Genomic DNA, 18413 nt, shown 5'->3' with positions numbered 1-18413 from the left:
TAGATTGTCTTGCCTACATGGTGGACCCGGTTATTTTTGCCACTGTTGGTCAGCTCTGGTTTATCACACCAATTTTGGCTCACGCTGTTGGCTTATAGAACAGGAATTCCGGAGTCATTAGTCATTGTTCGTAATAAGGGCTGCTTCTAATACTGAAAATGGATGCATAAGGGAGCACAGACTTGTGTTATGGTGTTTGTATTTCAACGACAATTAGATCCCTACAGCATTTTACTAGTACTGAATAAAAAAACTTTCTTGTCAGATTTCTGTAGAAGCTGGTGTGAGGTCCTCTTAGTAATATTTATCGTAAACTCTTTGGATTCCCTTCTTGTTTACTTCTCTGACTGGAAGTCCAGCAGCACACCCCCTTGCTGTTACCATCCATCTAGCTCAGTGTTTCTCAACCCGGTCCACTGAAGGTCCACATTTTTGCTCCCTCCTAGCTCCCTGCCAGACAGTCCATGTTTTTGCTCCCTCCCAGCTCCCTGCCAGACAGTCCCCATTGTTGCTCCCTCCTGGGAGCTGGGAGGGAGCAAAAAAGTAGACTGTCTGTGAGTCCCTGAGGACCGGATTGGGAAAGACTGAACCAGCTTAATGTTGATGTCTTATCCAAGGAGAGTCAAGCATGTCAATCAATTAGTACATACTGTTATTGTCAATATTGTCATTATTGTTTGGTTATTTAGTCATTTAGTTACCTTATAGAAAGTTTCCTAAATTACCTTAAAATTCACACTAGTTTTTATGTAATTTTAACTACTATTTTGCAACAAAGCTTACAAGCTATAATACCAATAATTTGTCAGTATGAATACTGACACATACATTGGCTTTTGTAGATCAGAACATTGTAATATTTTTAATGAAAAATGAAAACTATTAGGCAGAATATCACTGGAGTTATATTAATGTGAATTCATGAATGTGGCTGGGTTCTGCTTACCTTCCAGGTCAGAGGTCACTGTAACCGAATTTCTCTCCTCCAATCCTTCCCAGGGAAGAAGAATTCCATCCTCATGCACAAGGTCCAGCACGACCTCAACTCTGGCGTCTTCAACAACCGTGAGAACGAGATGATCCAGGAGATCGTGAAGTACGACCGGGAGATGGTGCAGCCGGTGGACCAGCCACGTGCCATGTCACTGACGCCACCCATGCATGGGGGCATCTTCGCCCCGCCAGGCCCTTCGCAGGCCCCCTCGGCCATCGCCACGCTACAGCAGGCCGTGGCCTTAAGCTTTTGCCCCCAGGTGGCCAGCCCGCTGGTGGGCCCCATGGCGCTACAGTCGCCCAGGATGGTGCGCCGCTTCCAGGTGGTGCAGAGCCTGTCCAGCCCAGTCTCGGTGTCCCCACTCCAGGCCCAGCAGGCTGTCCAGCCTCAGGCCTCTGGCGGGGCCTTTGCCTCAGCCATCTCGAGCCCCCCCGTTCAGAGCCCGCTCGCCACCGGGGCGCGAACTTTCCAGTATGGCTCCAGTCCCATGGGGGCCTCTTCTGGCTCTCAGCTTTCCCTAGTCCAGCAGCGGGCCCCCAGCCCAACACAGCGGCCTGCCACGCACAAGAGCACCCACTCGTTGCACAGCAGCAGTTTGAGCCAAGATGCCCGCGCTCTGTCGGCATCGCAGCCCTCCCTGCCACACGAGGGCGCTCCACCGGCAGGCCCCAGCCTGCCGCAGTCCACCCGCGTCTCCTCCACATCCATCGGGCCTCCTCAGACCCACCCTGGAACATCAGGGGCTTCGGGGTACAGGGGTGCGGTGCCACAGAGGGTAATGCTCCCCCATCAGATGTCGATGGGCTCCTTCCCTTCCTCGTCCCTCGCCGGCGTGTCGCCTGGGGTCGGGGCGGCCGCCGCTGTCGGAGTAGGCCAGCTGGACTCTGGGGCACCGAAGAAAGATTCCATAGGCAGTCTCCCTGAAACGGACTCCATCAGATCCAGGCTCTCCTCCAACTTGTGACACGGAAGAGTCCCGTGTGCTGAGGAGCCGTGTTTTGTGAGCTGCCAGGGTCCTGGTCCTCGTCCCACGTCTCCCTCTCCCTGTCAGTCCCCGATTCTCGCAACAAGAATGTATAACGAGTGACTGGTGACAATGCAAAGAGGGAACTTGTACCTAACAATTTAGAATGGAGTAGTGGAATATTTGTACTCTACACGCGTATAATATAAACCCACGTAAATGAATAGCTGTAGCACCTGCTCATATCCTGCCTTCGACGCCTCCTTCGTTTGCTTTCGTTACTGTAAAAAAAAAAAAAAATGTATAAGTCACACACTGTATAAAATCCAAACAATGCAAACTAGCGAGAGCTGGAACAAAAGAGAAAATCAGGGACCCTCTTCGGATGACAATTATGACGTTTAACGCTTTGCGAAAGTGTTTTTTGTGTATGAAATTGCTATATAACTAGGTGTTCTACTTATGAAGCTGTTATATTAGTATTGTTTTAGAAAAAAAGAAAATGATAAAAAAAAGCTTATAGTATTCTAGACCGCTGGTCGATCTTAAATGAACATGTAAAAATGAGAAGTGTCAAAGCGCGTTCCTGGCAGTTTGATCTACGTTGTAATTTCTTCAGACCAAAGTTGATCTTTAACACAATGGTGATGTGTGTCTGTGTAAACGAGAGAAACAACTAAAAACAAAAACAGTCCTGAAAATATAAAACGAGATCCATTTAACTGCCTTGATTCCTACTTTTAAAGCCATAATTACTCTAACCCTATGTGTTTAATATGATTTTTACATCCATGACTTGTTCCCCCCTCACAACTTGGTAAATTTTTTTTTCTCTCGATCCCATTTCTCATGGTTTTTATGAAGAAATGATGCAAACATTATAGTGGTGTGTTTCTGTTTTAAGGGCAAAATATTTAGTAGAAGGTTTGTCATCGTACTGGAACTTGCACAAAGTTAATAGGAATGTAGCTTCAGTGAAGGATGGCTGTTGTATGTAAGATGACAGAAGCTGACTTATACAGAGCTGCGATGGGCTGGCACCCCATCCTGGGTTATTTCCTGCCTTGTGTCCGTAGCTTCCAGGATAGGCTTCAGACCGCCGTGACCCTGCCTACGGAGAATGGATGGATGGATGGAATTATACGAGACTCTGTGAAAGAGTTCTGTGAAAGACGCACCCATTCCCACCAACTGACGCCATTTCAGATTCTGATTCTATATAACCATATATGTTTCACTGTCAGGGTATGCATTCAAGAGGACTTGACATCTTACAGCTGTAACATTTTATACCGTTCTTGATGCTCTCCATGAAAAACAAGATTCCCAGCTCCTTTTGTAAGCTGGACTTTGGGTGATTAGTCTCGATTCCAACCTAGAAAAGGAGTCATGGAGGGAGAGAAACCATGTGGGAATTTGAATGTTAGCATAGAGATGCATCCCAGTGCTGATACAATTGCACAGCAATGCAATTCTCAACTTTATAAAAAGACCTCATTCTTATGGGCCAATCTTAGGGAGAGTTTTATTTTTTATTATTATTTTTTTAAATAAACAGTTAGCCTTCATTTTGATCCTACTTAGCTTCTTTTCACTACATTTTACTGTGTGTCAAATCGACTTGGTAGCTTTAAGGAAATCTTGCAGGATACACGGCAATGCGACAGTATCCACCAGAGGTGAGAATCCGTAGATAAGCAGTAAATTGACTCTACATGTCACCTCATATTGCTGTGTCACTTGGCTTGGGCGCTTGTACACTGAAATTTTCATGTTGATAATGATCTTTAGTTTGTATTAGCTGTTTGGATTTCATCCCAGGTTGACTTCAACTGCTTACTGAACGCGGTTGAAATGCTGAAATGCAGACTTTGGAGTCTTTGCTGGGTCAGGATTGAGTGCTACCAGAAAGCACATTGTATGAGTGCGTGTGTGTGTGTGTGTTTGTCCGTGCCAATAATGTAGAGTTGATGTGTTTCAGTGTGATACTACGGGACCATTGAAAAAATATAGCCTGTCTGTATGTTTGGGATATAGATGTGCTCACTTGAGTGGTGGAAGATAAAAAAAGGTACTTAGTTGACCTCACAGTTCCATTGATGATTTACACTCTCAGCTAAATGACATTCACCCGCCATAGAGCCGCAAACCAGCACCACACAATCGGCACATCAAACAAATGTGATATTGCACTGGTAAACAAATTCAGAATCCCAAATAATGAAATCGAACTGAAGTTTCTGGTGATATGTTCACATTTGTTGAGTTTATAAAGCCATTTTACGAGAGTAGTACTTACCGCCACGATTTAGAATAGCAGCATGGTAAATTGAGCAGTCCTTACTGTTGAGTATCTGCTATGGAGAAACCTTAGATGATCTCAATCCAGCATCTCAGTCTTAAATGCTAGATTTCTCTAATTTCTCCTGGATCTATCAAGCCAAGGCAGGTGCTGGTAAGGGGGTTAGACTAAGGACCACTCCAGTCAGCCTCAGAATATGTCCCCAGTAGATACAGGCAGCCTGTATGTGCGTTTGGCACGTTTCCATTCCACCTCATCATGCTTAGCAGACTTAGTTAATGAACCATCTCTGCTTCCTTTTCTTCCGTGTTGCCGATCAACAGTAAGGGGTAAGATGTTTGTCTATCTCCTGACATTATTATTTTTATTATTATGAAAACAGTTTAGGACCAATAGCAGATGCAATAATCTGAAACGTGAAAACTGTGAGAGATATAATGTATGGAAAATGTATAGAAAAAAGCAATAGAACTGAAAGACTGAAGTGACTGAAAATTTCTGGCAAAACTACACAGCAAATAAGTAACTGTAGATACATCTCACTTAATGCCCTGATAGACTGTCTGAAAATGTCTGCACATATTTTTTTTTTTATATCCGCAATAATCTATAATTAGTATGTCTAGTCATACACAGCAGGACATTACCACTGATATATTTGCACTTGCTAATTACAGCGATTTTTTTTGCTTCTTAGTAAGATTGTGCGGGACTGTCTTGAGTATCCCCTGCCTTGGCCTGTGTGTCTACCTGGACATGGGCTGGACCATCACCACCCTGACTGGGGGAGGAGCTGTGGAATTGGGATGTGTGGGTGGATTGTTGTCAAGTTTGCTTTATCGCTAGGGTGTCCCAGAGATGAGAGTTTGCAATGACTTATAGTCCCCAGGGAAGGCCGGTGCTTTTGTGTTGCCTGCTTGCCGTTGTGAGGGTTGAAGGGAGACGGATAAATCAGAGTGACCTCGTGGTACCCCATGGGCGGGCACCAGTTAAGCCGTTCCTGATCCCAGCAGGAGAAGAGATGAGATGGTTTCTTGAGAATAGCGTTTGACGGGTTCTGTATTTCCAATGCGATTATCCCATTCCAAGGCTTATTATATGATCCTTGTAATTACTTTAAATAAAAATAACTCAGGATTTAATTACTTAGACAACCTGATTAGTCTATTAACCAACTTTGGGCTGGTTTTGTATGTGCACGTCTGACTAGCAAAGCACACATAGACAGATTTATTGTTTTCTTGTTCCATCCTTTTTAGAGGCAAGTTAACTGCTTTTTTCCCCGATTTCTACACCAAGGGTTTATTTTCAGATCATTGCTGTCATTCTGGGTCATTCCATAACGGTGATGATAGTTATATCTAGTGGAAAAGTAAGGTTTCATTGTAGCAGAGGGCAGTGTAAGACCCAGCTTCACTTCTAGCTCAAATGGCATGTTGCGATATTCCTGGATTTCGGTCTAAACTAGATCCCGAAAAAAGTTACTTTTTTGTTTTAAGTACTACTTAGTTTAACCCCGGGCAAAAGTAACTGGAGAAGTCACAGATTTGTACATGAATATCACAGATTTTAAAAATGATTACAGCTAATCTGTAGCCTTTTATGTTGAATGTATGTAAAGGATAGTGGACGATGACTCTTATACCAGAAGCACTGTAAAACAAACAAAGAAAAAACACAAAAACAAGCAAATGCAAAGCAAGTTGAAAGGATACTGTACTGTGGCTGTACTTCCAAATGCATCTTGGTTCTGTGAAAAGTGGACCTCTGTGAAATTTCGCTTCCAATCGTCACAAAGAAGCATTTTCGTGTTGCATGGAGGAGCAGTGTCTGTGTTACATCTCAGTCTGCATTGAGATATTTGGTGCACAGCTGACTGTTATGGGAGGATAGCGATATTGCCAACTCGTGTTCTCACTTCCTGTTGGAAATTTACTGCTGCATTTTGGGTATTTTGAGTTTTTTCTGGCAAATGTTTTTTTTTGAATGTCAGTCGTTACATTTGGATAATCATTATTTTTTTGAAGTGTAACAAATTGAGAGGCTGGAATTTTATAGTTTTTCATTGACCTAGTATAGCTTCGTCACCTGGTAAAGTTCGATTCCTGCATCCAAAGAACATTCTGTACAGCTCTGGTCATTTAGCGTTTCTGCCATTTCTCATTTGTTTCCACTATAAAAAAAAATGCATAAATAAGTGTGGCTAATAGTGCGATCAGCATTTGCCCAGGTATGGTATGCATTTAGTGTGTGCCCTGTGAGGGGGTCGGTGCCCTATTCTGGGTTGTTCTCTGCTTTGCATCTATAACATCCTGGATAGGCTCCCAGCCCCCGATACCCTGAATGGGACAAGTGGGTACAAAAAATGGATGGATGGATGATAAGCATTTATTTTTCCAGTTTGACGTCACTACGCAACTCTCCACAATTCTAGATGTTAATTTTACATCAGTGACATTCCTCTTTAGCCAATATAGCGTTAACATGCCTATACTGCCAAATAAATGTTCTAGGAAAATCTAAAGAGAATGTTTCATAGTTTAAAAAGCTCCAGGTTTCCACATTGCACTGCGGATTCAGGTTCATTTCAGACTGAAAGGACATTAGGTTCCTCTGGGAAACCCCTCTTTAATTAACAACCAGCATTTTTGTGGGACGACTCACCTCAATGACTTCACAAATCCTTGGGTTTTTCAGAAAGTAAAAAAAATGTCAAAGGCAGCGGAAGATGATTGTGGACGTGTGAATGAATGAATATGCCAACTGTACATTCCCTCTGTATAACTCACTGACCCTCTGCTGTTTTTCCCTATGCTGGTATCTGAATCTGCCCTACTTTGAGCTGCTGTAAATTGTTTGGGGGCTAAATGTTACGAACAGGAATGTTTCGGGGAGCCCAGCGATGTTTACGAAGCTCCCGTTTCTCGTTCCATCCGAAAACCTTAACTACGAAATTGGACCAGTCCTCGTTCGTTAACTACGGAGTATTACGTGAATCAGGGTTTTGCTTTTTGTTGTCTGAGTCACAACATGTGTCCTGTACATACCTACTGCTTAGTGTATTCACTTTCTACATGGTGTTTCTTTGTGTGGGTATGAAATGCAAACTGCCCCTCCTGTTCTGATAATTCATTGCAATACGTGACAAAGGGAGAATGAAAAATTGTAAATTACATATAAATATATATACAGAACTGAATTTTCAGTTTAACACTTGTTTTGCATTTATCAGAAAATAAAACTATTTCTTCAGCTGCACATGTAATCCTTAGAGATGCCCAGCCCTCATTTGGATGCTGAAAGCTCAGCTAACGTACCTGTTTGATTACTGTATAGGATTCTACGTCAATGCGCTGTAGTTACAGTCAAAGGAGCTATAATATTGTGTGCAGTCCATCAGCGTCGGGGCAGGCAGAACCTGACAGAAGATAGTTCCTGTTCACTGCTCCGGCATGAAAGTCCATTCCAAAAAAGAGTCAAGTAACTAAGCCAACAAAATGGGAGCCCCAGAGGTTCCAACCAAGCATGAAGAGATTTTGGAACATGGCTAAAGAATTGGTTAATACAATGTTTTTAAAACGTAAAGGCAGTTTGAAAAAGTGACACTATTCTTAGTGTCACTGGGATGTCCTGGACGTTACTTGTTCTCATGCAAACCCCTGTATGAACATTAAAGGATTTTCAGAGCTGAACTGTATTGTCACGGGAGTTTACCGACTTTCAACCGAGTTCCCTCCCGAGACGGGAGGGAAACAAAGCATCTGATGGTGATTAGAATCCTGCCAGTTAAGCTTCCATAGTCCCAGGGTTCACAGGGTTTTGATACTGAGTACCTGTAAATTTGCGTTGCCGTCCTTTGGGATGCAATTCTGGTCTCTGTGCAGGGGAAACACAACTACAGCTGTGTCTGCCTGTGGCAATATCAGTCAGCGGCAAAGAGCAAAGTGTATTTGTTATTAATTACTTAATGTACTTTTAATAAGTGGATATGACAAAATTCATTGTTAAATCTTTATAATGGAATATGATTCTTAATGTATTGTTGAAACCTTCTTTTTCTGTGGAGACTAAGCTGTTGATTGAGGTCAAAGGTCCGTGCTTGGTGCTCAGAAAGTTTTGGCCAAAGAAGTACAAGCAGAGGAGAAAGTCTATCAAACGATCTGCATTCTGTGCACCGCTGTGGAAACCGTGACGAAAGTCCACAGGAGACACCTGGCACATTACGGAACACTGTCGATGTGGCGATGGTGTCCGGCGAAGAAATGCAGTGATTAAAAACGTGCAATAAAACACGAGAGCACTGGTATACTACCTGCAGACGACTTGTCTTTTCTGTTAGTGATAATGACAATTATCCTTCACATAAGACAGAGAAAATGTTCTTTTAGAGGGTTATTAAAAATCTCAATGAGGAGTTATAATTCACGTTTTAAAAGGTTTGTTCACTGTATTATAAAAATGGCAATAAAGCATAATTTGTACTATGAGACGTATTATTATTATTATTGAGATGTTAATAAGGGATGAATAACTGTGTAGAAAAACAAAACCATCTTGAAGCCCCCCCACCCCCCCCACCCCCCATGCGGCGTAACCCCACCCCATCCAAAGATGAGGAGTTTCTACTGCAGATTGTCGTGCTGCGTCACTAGTCAGGCATCTATGCTTGCGAGCGTCGATCAGCCTGCGTCACACAAAGGTCACCCCAAGGACATGCGGCTCAGCGGATGCCGGAGGCTCAGGCGCGGCCTCAGCGCAGTCTCTGATTCACCCGCGCCACACGGCGAGTCGGGCTGGCACTGCGGCCCCGCCTCTCCCCCCGCCCCCACCCAGACACAGCCCTCCCCACAAGCAAACACATCCCGAGAGGTGCCCTGTAGCTATGTGACACAGAGGACAGATAGCAGGGTAGGGGATGCGGACGACGCAGGAGCGCAAACGTCGCACGTATCTGCAGCCAAAATGTCGCCTTCCAGTTCATTAATTCAAGATTCTTTAATTGTCACACGCAGTTATAGAACTACAGCATGTACTGAAATGTACCCCGATTCGGTCCTGAGACTGTGCAATAAAGTTTAACAAACTGAAGACAAATATGAAAGATTTGCTAGATTTGTTTATGTAAATAGACCTAATGCATAATTGTCATAACAGCAGGTAATGTCTGCTTGCTTTAATTCTGTAGGACTCCACACCTTTGTGTCATGGTGAACATGGTGAACTTAGGTCACGAAGCACAGAATCGATGTCTTGGTGCCATGAAAGACCCATGTGGAGCCTCGTACTTCCTGGTCACATGATCATTCTGAGGATTCTTTCGGTCAGCTGATTTTTAATGCTTTTAGTTGGGAGGGTCTCTGTCACGATTCAGAAGCTGTCGGCACCAAGGTAAGTGGCAGACAGCCAGAAGGTCCCATGCAGAGCACGGCGAGGACTGCCCCCCTCCCCACCTCATCTCACCTCACCTCATGACCTTCAGCATGGGCCAGCCCCCCACCCCCATCCAGTCTCCCACCAATAGGAACACTTCCTTGTTCAGCAGTGTAGCACTGCTTGCTACCTACGCTGGTCAGTCCATTATAGAAAGCAGAAGCTGATACAGTATGTGCAATGAATACCATTATAGATGAGTCACGAAAGCAGTGGGTTCACAATATTCGGACAGTAGCTTACACATCCTTCATCCGAGATGCTGTGCTCTTAATTTGGAGAGTTTGTTTTTATGACAAATATGAACCCCTACCCTGGATGGATGGATGGATGGATGGATAGGTGGTCTGAGACAGGATTACAAGAATAGATGCATAAAAGTCTGAGAATCTAACGCAAAACATGTTAAAACACGTGGGTTTTCTGTTAAATATGTGTACAAAGTCATAATGGAGGACTTTCTGCCTCCAGTGGTCATTAAAAAAAAGAAAATCATACAGTGAACAAGGTTAAACTGGGTCTCATTTAAATTAATAAACATTCAATATTGACATTCATATAAGTAATAGTTTATGTACCATTTGGATATGGCAATGTAAAGTGCAATTCATTTCTCACAGCAGAATTTACTCTGAATGCCCCTTAGTGTTTGATTCAATTGTACCGTATATGAATAGCTAAGGTATAGGTGTGTGTTTGTGAACCATATGCATTTTTACTATGCTCTGTCCTACATTTACCACATACAGTACAAAGAATACAGACAATCTTCCATAAGGACATTTCTAGTAGTCGTTCATATCTCCTCCATTGTAATTTGTTCATATCTCGTATTTCGTTCATATCTCCTCCATTGTAGTTTGTTCATATCTTGTATTTCGTTCATATCTCCTCCCTGCTTGAGTCAATTTTATTTAGGGCAACTGGGAACATTCTTGGTGATGTATCTTTATGACTGGAATGTGATTACAGTGGCGTCACGTCAAGCCACAGGCAGGACGGGCACAGATAAATCAACAGCAGGGTGCCTGCCCCTGCTCACTGCCGTGGGCCTTGTGTATTGTTGCATAGCCACATCTGAACGTTCACTTAGCGGTAAGTATCAGTCACAAAGAGGCTCGAAAATGGGCACCTTCATTTGGCAGCAATATGATGCAACTATGTTCCAAAGAGGCCAAAGACCTGGTTCTCCAAATTACAGGCTCTTCGGTCACACAAACTGTGAAATTATTAAATGTGTCATGGGGAATAGACTCTAAAGGCATGATGCAGACAAAGTGCACTGGCACCAAGGGTCAGAGCTCAGTGGCAGGAAAACTCAGGCGCCTATCCGTAAAGTCACTAAGCACCAGAAGTGCCCAGCCTCAAAAATGACCGCAGAAATAAATCAGCACTTTGGTGACCCAGTCCCCACAGAAACGGTATTTCCCGAGCTTCGCGAAATGGCTACAAAGCAGGGCTGCAATTCAGAAGACGCTTGTATTCAAAGCCAGAGCCTGGTATAGGGAGGACAACACCTGGACCCCAGAGCTATGGGGCGGGCAACCATAGGGTCAGATGAGTCATCTTTCAACCTGCATACAGACATGTACAATTACAATTGAAGAGAGCCAAAGAATGCTTACAGACCACAATGCCTATTGGATTGGGCGGCCATTTTGGAAGTTACAAGGTTTGATGGTTGCTTTGAATGGCCGTATAATGGTCAAGGGATAGGAGGCCATTTCACAGGAGGAGATGCACCCCATGGTATAAAGACTGTTCCTCCATTATGTCCTTATATTACAAACGATTATATTGAAAGGGTTTTTTCCTGAACAAAAGGATGAGGTCAGTCTCCTATCAGGGGCCCGATCCAAACACCACTGAAGTTTTATGGGCAGTTCTGGAATTTTCAGTCCCATTCATCCCACAAAGAACTAGAGGATTTTCCTCTTGAAGTCAGAACACATGAAATTATACCATTTCAAGGACAGAAGCTGTTCTGAAGGAAAATGCTGTCCCTACTCTAACAAGCCTGATATCAAAAGCTGTTAAGCTCTCATTATTTCTCAGTATCTTGTCCACCTTCTCTTTGTATGTAGACTTGTGTATATTTTGTGCATATTCTTAATGCTCCCATGTTCTACACCTGACTTAAGCATAATCAACATTTATAGTAGTTACAATGTTTTATGCTATATTTTATATATGGATAATTATGTTAAATGAAAGCATTTGCTGCATCTAGATATATCAGCCTTTAAAATGTACAGAAATTGCACCCCTGTCATTTCTGCCATGCATAGCATTTGAAATATTAATAATCTTCTTTGAAACTGGATGCCTGTGTCTGACACTTGCCCTGCTAAAAATTAATTTCTTTCCGGCAGTCTATATTAACTTAACTTAGACACAACACCGCTCCTGCAACCTGTTCTTAAAATCTGAAACAGAGCAGTTTTTTTTGTTTTTTTTTTCTTTGTGGCGCCATTGATTATGTAGAGGACAGTCAGCCTATTGTTGAGCTGTGTTTTACTCTCAAAATTCAATGCAATGGCTTTGGCAAACCCTGTGGTCTGGGAACGACAGGTGGCTTCTGTGAGCAATCAGCGGGGCAGAGAATTCCCCAAAACAGCAGAAGTGAGGACATTTCATTAATGCATTTCTATATGGATTAACTGCACACCAACGCTTTATACTTTATAAATTTATATATTATATAATCTTACAATCAGTAAAATCGGTAAATGCCTGGAACAGTAACCTGGTAGAAAGTCTCCATGTTTTTACACCATGGAGGATATATTTTTTTATGCATGACAGACAGGGTCTTATGGTCTTAAGCAGCGATAATGCAGAGCCTGTTAAGAAATGAAGAATGAATTACAGTGAATGCAGCTAAAAGTTAATTAAATGAAAAATATTTATTTGCTGGGAAGCTGTGATTTGTGTTTAACGAAAGACGCAGCTATACAATTCAGCGAAGGAAAACATGTAACATGGATGACATGGAAATGTCCCTCAAAAAACACAAACACACTCATTATGAGTTGGGTAAACCGTTCAATCCAGAAATCCCTCCAAACAAACTGGCAAATGTGGGGGATTCTGTGCATCGTGTGATAAAGTCATGTGACCCAGAGAGCGGCCTGTATAGGACAGTGAGGACTATACACATGCCCCCCAGGATCGACCGCGGGGGCCTGACTCACCTGCAATGGTCAATGCATGCGCACTTGAACACGTAAAGAAAACATACAATTACATACAGATGCAGGGAATGGCGTGCGCGCACATATGCTTGTGTCAAAGCATGAAGGGGGCATTAAGGGGACAGTTTGCAGCTTGGCGGACTGAAGGATGAACAGCCCCCCCCCCCACAGTGGTCATTCTGCTAAGGTCGAGAAGACCAAAGACTTGGCACAAGTACTGCAGGCCCCGGCCTCTGCTCATTCTTCAGCTCAGCTGAAGAAATACGTAGATTCCTTCACATTCTGAAGATCAAAATCCCCTAGAACAGGAGGGAAAAAATAAACTTAATTCTACTAAAATTGCTTCATGAATAGTAATAATCTGAATTAAGGCCTTGTTAATTTAGCTTCATGCATTCTACTGTTGTCTACCATTTGCCCAGGAATCACATATTCTTTGGTATATGCCGTGATTCCCAATCCGGTCCTCGGTGACCCACACGCAGTCCCAGGGAGGGACTGTCAGGCAGGGAGCTGGGAGGGGGCAAAAACATGGACCGGCTGAGGGTCCTCAAGGACCGGATTGGGAAACACTGACTGCTATGCTGAAGACTGACACTTCTGGATACAAGATCTTGAATTTAGGAAAACTGACACAGTGTGTGATGTCTGCAGTTTTGTGTTGCCTGTACAGGATCCTTTATATTTTAGAAATTACATGAACATTTCAATTTCAATATTCTCTGTAAAATAAGTTAGACACCAGCAACCTTTTCCCAGATGCAGCAGTATTTCATTTTGCAATTCTCTCAATCAAATGTTAACGTGTCAGGAGGATATTGCATTATAAAATTTGACTAGCAACTCCTCCCCCCGCCCCACCACACATGTTATGGTGCCTGGAATCGGCTGCAGCCCCTCCATAACCCAGTGTAGATTAAGAGGGTCGTAAGATGTATGGATGAATGGATGGATTAGTAGGATAATAACGCATGCAAGGCATGACAGCACTGCAGCAACGGCAGAACAACGGGCGTCGCCCACACACACCTCCCGACGAGCGGAGACGCCATGCCTAGAGATTCGGAAGAGAGGCCACTTGGCATCAGCCAGCGGGCAAGAAGCACATGGTTACCACCAACCCAGGCCGCAGAGCACGAGCTCATAAGCAAAACGAATTCAGATGCATTTTTCGGATTGAATTTCCCTTCATCCAGAATGTTCCATTACCAATCTAACAAAGACCGTTACGTAAAAATGACGATTATTAATCAAGCTTTGCCTTCGGCCCTTAATCGCCTTAATGTACCCTCCCATTTATACAATGCCATTTGACAGCGCAAGTGTTTAAACAATAGCTCACCTAGCAACAAAAAACAATGGCAGATCATATCCATCAAGGTCATATCATTAACATAAAAGCTTTGCAAGGATATTTCAATTTTTCAAACTGGTACTATTTAAAAACGTTTGGGAAATGTAGTAAATTTATGCCAAATAATGTAATAAGTGCAGGTGCGGACTGTCCATCAGGAAGTTTGGGAATTTCCCCCAGTGGGCCGGTTTTGTGAGAGGTGGTCTCTCTTCCCCAACCCCAGCGTTATATAGCCTATATATCAGGGGAGCCCAAGCCATCTGATGACCTCAGTATGATTCCAGGTCGACCACTGGGGATGATTAATGGCTATTGCTTTATTTAATCATCGGTGGCCAACCATTTGGTTAAAATCAGCAAAATATCCCAAAGGGACTCCCCCAAGTCAGCGGCAAAATATACCAAGGGGGATACCCCCCCGATCGGTGGAACAATATTCCAAGGGAACCCCCCCCCGCCAAAATCCCCTGGCTGCTTTTTGTTGCCAGCCCGCCCCTGGACAAACATTTCCAGGGAGGTCTCTATGTAATTGGATGTAGGCGGCACTTTCACTTTCACTTTCGAAGCGGCATCCGTCACCTTGCCAGGAACATCGTGCAGCAGGACGGCCCCCACGCCCCGTCACACAAGGTCGGCCGTCTCAGCCGCGACTCCTTGAAAATCCAATTTAATTAGCGGCCGCTGGCTGAGGGGCCGGTCCAGGCCTGGCGGCAGACGGTTCGAAGGCACGCCGCGGGAACTAACACAAATAATAGAGCCTCTGTGTGCCTGGTCACCCCTCATGGGCCAGGCCGGGGCGGGAGGCGAGATGGTGTGATACGCACCCTGAGCACACCTTAAAGTGCAACAGACAGAATACATCTGCAGACTCAAGCAGGGGGCTGGAGAATAAGGCCACTTCACCAGGCAGAATAATTCCCCTTCAGCTGCTCCTTAGACGCACATGCTGGAGCTGACAGGCTTGGGCAGACATGCTTGGCTACAGAGACACTAAACACTCTGCGAAGACCCAATCAGCAACCATTAACCAGGAGTATCTGCAGGCAGCTGCCAACAGGGGAGGTAAAACACCAACCCAAAAATACTCACCTGTATCGGGAACTTGAGAAAGCAGCTCCATCATTTTCCTGTGCTCCAAAAAGCGCTTATTTTCCACTCTGGGGAAAGAAAATACATCCTGATTGTCTAAGTCTGCCGCCTGACATGCTATTCATGACATGGAAGAAGGTAGCCGCAACCACCGCACCTAACAGCAAGCTGCAATTGGCCAACACTAACGAGCAATTAATCCCGCGCAACAGCAAAAAGCACGTGGGCATTATCCTTCCTGGCTGCAGCCAAACGCAGTATCCTAGCTTGGTTTTAAGAGCATCTTTAATTCTAACAGCAGGGGGCGTGGTCACGAAGACATGAAGGACTTGCAGGAAAAGTGGGGGCTCTGTTACAGCCAAGACCCTTTATCTGCAAATTAATTTACACCCTCTTATAATATGCTATTATATTGGTTATGATTCATTTGGCTGTTCTCCAGTAGACTTTTTTGGCATTTAGGTTGCTGCAAATCAATTAATCAATTGACAGACAATTGACTTCATATAAGGAAAAGGTTACGTTTATAATTACAGTAAAAACAGCTGCGACATTTTATTGCCAGTGTGGTTCTGCACTTCAGAAAGGTCGCGACTTTAGTGAGATTTGTGTGGATATCAGAGAGCAAGCAAAAAAAAAATAGCAACAAAGGCATGCTGGGTAGCGTCAATGAGTGAGCGGTGGGCGTCAGCCACACGGCAGTGTGAGTCACGGCCGCGGTGTATCGGCGACGCATTACTCACGGCGGGCCACTGCCGTACCGCCGCACCAGGAAGAGGGACAGCTGCTGCAGGATGGGCTGGCTGTGCAGGGCCACGAACTGCTCCCGGCAAATCTGGCAAAAGACGCAGCGCTGCCGAGTCACCCCCAATGCCTGCCACGCCACGGCCCCTCCCCCAAACCCAGTGGCAGTCTCCGCCACCTCCAGAAAGAGCTCTCGGCCACATGGCGGTAATGAGCGGAGGATAGAGGAATGAGTGTGTGCCGGAAAGTTCCTTGGGGAGGGAAGAACAGCCCCCAGAGGGGGAGCGGGACGGGATCAGAAGGTCAAGAGGTGAAATGCTCCTGCTCAGGTCATCACAACCTCTGCTGTTCTCATCCGATGTTACTGCGTTTTAACAACCAGATCAATCCTGAGTCCCGCCTCACTACCGCTGCTCGAGTTCCCTGACTGGGCCCAAGAAAAATACTCTTTAGTTTATATTCCTTTAGGAGATGCTAAGGGACTTGCTCAAGGATACAACATTCACTCTCGCCGGGATTTCAACCAGCAACCTTCTGAGCAGTGACAAAGCATTTAAACCCACTGAGTCACACACGGTACCATTTCCTAAAAAGATACCTTCTTACATGAACCCACGTGATTCCAACTACTTAAAATATATATAGCCTCTCCCCAGCTTACGATGGGGTATGTCCCGATAAATCTCTCGTAAGGTGAAAATGCATTTTTGTACAGTACACCTAAGCTAACAGACACCATAGCCTAGCCTACCCTAGCTTAACCACGCTTAGAACACTTACATTAGCCTACATTTGGGCTAAATCATTAACACAAAGCCAATTTTATAATAAAGTGTTGAATATCTCATGTAATTTATTGAATAAGGTACTGAAAGTGACAACCATTTACGCATCGTAAAGTCGAAATATCATAACACCGACCATCGTAACCCGGGAACATCTGTATATACGACAAAAAAAATTATTTCTATTCAACAATAAGGTCATAAACTCATGTCATATGGTGCCTCATAAAGTTTGGCTCCTTAACTTTTTGACCAGGGAAATATGATTCTAATGAATGCCGCTCTCGTTATTTACCTCCGGAAAACATACGGCAGTGGAGGCTTGGAGCGCGTGCAAAGGGAGACGTGAACGGCTCGCCAACTGTTCCGGGTAAACAAGACGACAAGCGCTGTGACAGCTGGATGGGACGCCAGGGACTATCTGTTAGCGCCTGCTAAGCGCGTCCTCTCCCACACGTCGCTTTCTGATGAGTCACACTGTCTGGGGTGTGGGGGGGGAGGGGGGGGGTGGGTGGCATACCTTGTTCATGGTGTCCACGTTGACGGCGTGGGTCCAGAAACAGTCATGGACGGACACGAAGGTGAGGCCAGCCCTGGAAAGGGGACATGGGGGCGTGAAGGGTGACTGCGGGATTAAACCTGCATCCGGCAGCTGGAAACCCCCCCACGCTGATGCAACCGGCAGCTAAATGTGGGGCACACATAAAATTCTGGCGGGGCGCTTCCATTTGCTGAGCCCGTGGCTGAAAACCCTCCGCTCAGACACCAGACACGCTCTCTCTCCGCTCTGACCTCCCCTCATGGATTTTCTCGCACTCCGCTGCCCTCTTGCCAAAACTCAAGCAGCAGCTACGAAGCCTTAGAACAAATATTTTGCACTTCTTTCACGTTGACAACCGAAGACACTGGATACTCGTGTATCTTCCACGCTTTCCTGAGTTGTTTAAAGGCGCTGGAAGATGACACTGGGCTGCTTCGCCCCTTGATTCATTGCCACAAACGAGGAGCAGGGGCTCTCTGACAGATACCAAGCTTCAGTAATTTATTACTCCTCCTCAATAGCTATAACATGCCTTCAGGGTGCAACTGATGACGTCCAGAATAACAAAGCAATTGCATTATATAATCCAGCAGCTGGCGGCCATCTTGTTTATAATAGCTTAATATATATTAATAATGCAGCAACACACAGAAGGACAAACATTGACGTTATACCTGTAGCAGTAGAGGGCCGTGAGCATCATGTGGGTCGAGTCCAGGGAATGGATAAAGTTGGGGGGAAAGGCATTCTTCTGCTTCATGATGTCTGGTCTCCTGCTCAACACAAACAAGGCAGCAGGAAGCTTAAGGGACGAATCGGTACCTCGCCGGTGCTCTCTGTCTGGGACTTCCAGTGCTCAGAGACAGGAATTAAAAGCATAAGGAAGAAGACAGACACAATGGTGATAGGAGACAGTGTCTGTGAGGCTTCCACACTGTTCTGGAGGAGAGGCACGCCCACACCGTTTCATGCTCCATTCCCATTGGAGGGGGAAGCACTTTGTTTAACAGTCACAC

The 18413-nt window shown here is 44.7% G+C and overlaps 2 protein-coding genes across 4 annotated transcripts in view; one reads left to right on the top strand and one right to left on the bottom strand.

Moving 5' to 3' along the window:
* The window catches only part of LOC125709187 (potassium/sodium hyperpolarization-activated cyclic nucleotide-gated channel 2-like), a 53051-nt gene extending 44304 nt beyond the window's left edge, over positions 1–8747 (top strand). For both annotated transcript variants that reach the window (XM_048977371.1, XM_048977370.1), the window contains one exon: positions 1000–8747. In XM_048977371.1, coding sequence (XP_048833328.1) covers positions 1000–1958 — 959 coding nt within the window. In that variant the 3' untranslated portion in view covers positions 1959–8747. The remainder of the gene's footprint in view (positions 1–999) is intronic.
* A 3830-nt stretch (positions 8748–12577) lies between these two features.
* The window catches only part of LOC125709147 (DNA-directed RNA polymerase, mitochondrial-like), a 45845-nt gene continuing 40009 nt past the window's right edge, over positions 12578–18413 (bottom strand). For both annotated transcript variants that reach the window (XM_048977298.1, XM_048977299.1), the window contains exons 17-21: positions 18072–18170; positions 17377–17449; positions 16071–16162; positions 15328–15395; positions 12578–13183 (exon numbers count right to left, since the gene is read on the bottom strand). In XM_048977298.1, coding sequence (XP_048833255.1) covers positions 13134–13183; positions 15328–15395; positions 16071–16162; positions 17377–17449; positions 18072–18170 — 382 coding nt within the window. In that variant the 3' untranslated portion in view covers positions 12578–13133. The remainder of the gene's footprint in view (positions 13184–15327; positions 15396–16070; positions 16163–17376; positions 17450–18071; positions 18171–18413) is intronic.

Source organism: Brienomyrus brachyistius, chromosome 15 (genome assembly GCF_023856365.1).
Source record: "Brienomyrus brachyistius isolate T26 chromosome 15, BBRACH_0.4, whole genome shotgun sequence".
Taxonomy (NCBI): domain Eukaryota; kingdom Metazoa; phylum Chordata; class Actinopteri; order Osteoglossiformes; family Mormyridae; genus Brienomyrus; species Brienomyrus brachyistius.
Note: the sequence above shows the minus strand (reverse complement) of the source record. Positions and strands in the feature narration are given on the sequence as shown.